At 40.4% G+C, this 2606-nt stretch overlaps 1 protein-coding gene across 2 annotated transcripts in view; it reads right to left on the bottom strand.

Moving 5' to 3' along the window:
* The window catches only part of LOC107581939 (max-binding protein MNT-like), a 22737-nt gene extending 20131 nt beyond the window's left edge, over positions 1-2606 (bottom strand). For both annotated transcript variants that reach the window (XM_016267632.1, XM_016267631.1), the window contains exon 1: positions 2326-2606. In XM_016267632.1, coding sequence (XP_016123118.1) covers positions 2326-2398 — 73 coding nt within the window. In that variant the 5' untranslated portion in view covers positions 2399-2606. The remainder of the gene's footprint in view (positions 1-2325) is intronic.

Here is a 2606-nt window from a genome sequence, read left to right as displayed (position 1 = left end):
GGGGGGGGGTTTCTGGCTGCTGTTCAAAGCGTCTTTGAGCCAAAACGGTCATTTGCACCGCAAGACATTCCTGTGCAGGAGAAACTGCATCTTGCGAATGTGAGCACGCCGCAGACAAAGGGGTGACCTGATGCAAAGCATTCCTATACAGTTCAAACCACGACATGCGGGAATCCTCCTGCATCAGCAGGACGAATAATATTGACTGTGAAACACGTTCTCAGAAGCACCGAATGCTGGGATCAATATTTTCAGTGCTTGCATATTTCTCCACTATATAACAGGAGAAGACAAGTACATACCAAAATGCCATTTCTCTTGACATTTAAAATGCGTACAAAGAAATGAATAGCATGTTAGGAATGGAATCCCAAACACTAATGTGTCATTGTGCATATATTATACAGCCAGGCTAATAAGCTCTAAACAGCTCATGAGAGTGCCATCTATTGCTCTCCATAAATAAGCATGTAAAGCTCTTGAGGATATACTATGTTGGTCCGTAGGCTTTAAGAGTGTGCATTATCAACACGGCACTGCGTAAATGGGACAAAGGAACCTTCTAATGAAGTTTCCTCATGTCGTCTAGCATACAGCAAAAATTCCATTCCATTTTCACAGGCTAACGTGGAAATCACGACCCACTAGACAAGAACAGCACAAAGGATTTTAAGAGGCTTTGCTCGTATAAAACTGTGCTTGCATAAAAAGCAATGACAATAATTAGTTTTGAACAAATAAAATCAAATGTAAACATGACATTTCATTTAACAACCAACTTATTAAACTAACCTATTTATGACTGTGTTACTCTAAGATAAGCAAGTGTGCTGGCTCGTATAAGGCTCTTGTATAATTATGAGCAGCTTGGGAAACAGAACAAATAATTAGGTCTGGACAATTAGTTAAGAACCTTTCACGTCTTCATTAACACTCAGTATATTTAGTGTCTGTCACAGACACTAGTTCACAAAGCTCAAACAGTAAGCGAAAGCTTAACCAGGTTTGACAGTAAGCAAAAGCAAAAGCAAATTCTCCCTGCTTATGCAAATAAATGCATTTTTTTAAATAAACATAGGGTATCGTTCTCACTTCCTTTAACATAAAGCCTCTTTTAATACAGCACATTTGAGCTTACATGCAATTTTATAGATCTAGTACATGGTCAAAGATTGTGTAAGTGTATGCAAAGTTTGCACATTTGTATCGAGCCTTTAAAGAGAAAGACCTTGCAGAAATGTTCAAAGATATGCCAACTGCACTTATTGTTGTACAGCCTTTTTATCTGTATTCCCAAATTTAAATAGTCTGCAAAAGAGTAAATCAGTCTGTCAAGCTTTTACTTGGAGATGCATGAAAAATGCACATTATATAACTGCATTGAGGGAGGGTGGCGTTGCCCTATTTTCTCCCCAGTTGTGACCTGGGAGAGAAGGAGGGGGGCGGAGGGGTTGGTGTCTGGCGCGCACGTGGCTGAAGAGGGCGGAGTTTCAGCACGCGGTATTTGGTGTGGGTGTGGCTTTACTGACACGTCACCTCGAGAATGAAACAAAAAGCCCCACGCTCTGTTTAAAGCGAAATATAAATCGCCAGTAAAATCTTACAATGTCAGTTTTATGGAATTTCTGCGTATTGAAGGTGCGAAAACCAACAACAACAAAAAAGAGATTAAGCAGCTAATAACGAAGACGTTGTGATGGGAAATCACAGTGTCTTGAAAGTCATGAGTGAGATAACCACTCAGCAATGTCATTATGTAGAAAAAACCCCCCCTTTGGTTTATTGCCACCGCCCAACGGATAAGAAACACGACGTTCGCTACTTTCAGTTAACGCGTTTATAAATTAACTGGTCGGTAAAAATGGTTGTTATAATTTTAAGAATTCTACCCAGCCAACATAAGTGCATAAACGTGTAACTTTATGCGTCTGACAAAAATACGACATGCCATGCACTAGGATCTGTCGGGGTAAATGTACCCACCCACCGCAGAGCTATCGAGCCAGTATAGTAGCACACTAAATATAGCATGGATTTAACCCGGAAACCGAGTGAGCGAAATATGCCCTAGTCACGAAGACTGCACCCTACAAACAGTGCAAACCACTGGACATTACTACTAAGACAAAGAGCTATTTTTCGCAATGCTTAAAATAAAAAGCTGATTTACATTTTTTTTTCCTTTTTAAAGAAATCAAACTGTAGCTATTTATCTTGAAGTGTGCCGGCATGGAAATGCAATTTGCTTGGTAAAATCCCAGTTAGTTCATACATATCTAATTTATCCCATAGATCTATGCAATCACCCAGTTCCCCCCGCCTTACCACGTGCAATCTGTTGTTGCTGGGCTTGCCACTCCAAATACCTGGCCGCTTCCAATAGAGTATCGATACTCATTTTGAACACCGATACAATACGTTCCCGTTAAAAATGTATGCAAGCCCCCGGTACAGATATATGTGGTGGGTTAAATCACAATATAATCCACTGGCTTCCAAAGACAGTCATAAGACATCCAGGGCGCTCCCGAAATTCATCAGAAACACATTACTTCACTGGCAACAAGATGGCGATTGGAGTAACAGAAAACACAACAAGTCGAAAG

This window comes from Sinocyclocheilus grahami, unplaced genomic scaffold (genome assembly GCF_001515645.1).
Source record: "Sinocyclocheilus grahami isolate Dianchi unplaced genomic scaffold, SAMN03320097.WGS_v1.1 scaffold39.1, whole genome shotgun sequence".
In the NCBI taxonomy this organism is placed as follows: Eukaryota; Metazoa; Chordata; class Actinopteri; order Cypriniformes; family Cyprinidae; genus Sinocyclocheilus; species Sinocyclocheilus grahami.
The sequence above is the reverse complement of the archived record's forward strand: the minus strand, read 5'-3'. Positions and strand labels throughout refer to the sequence as shown.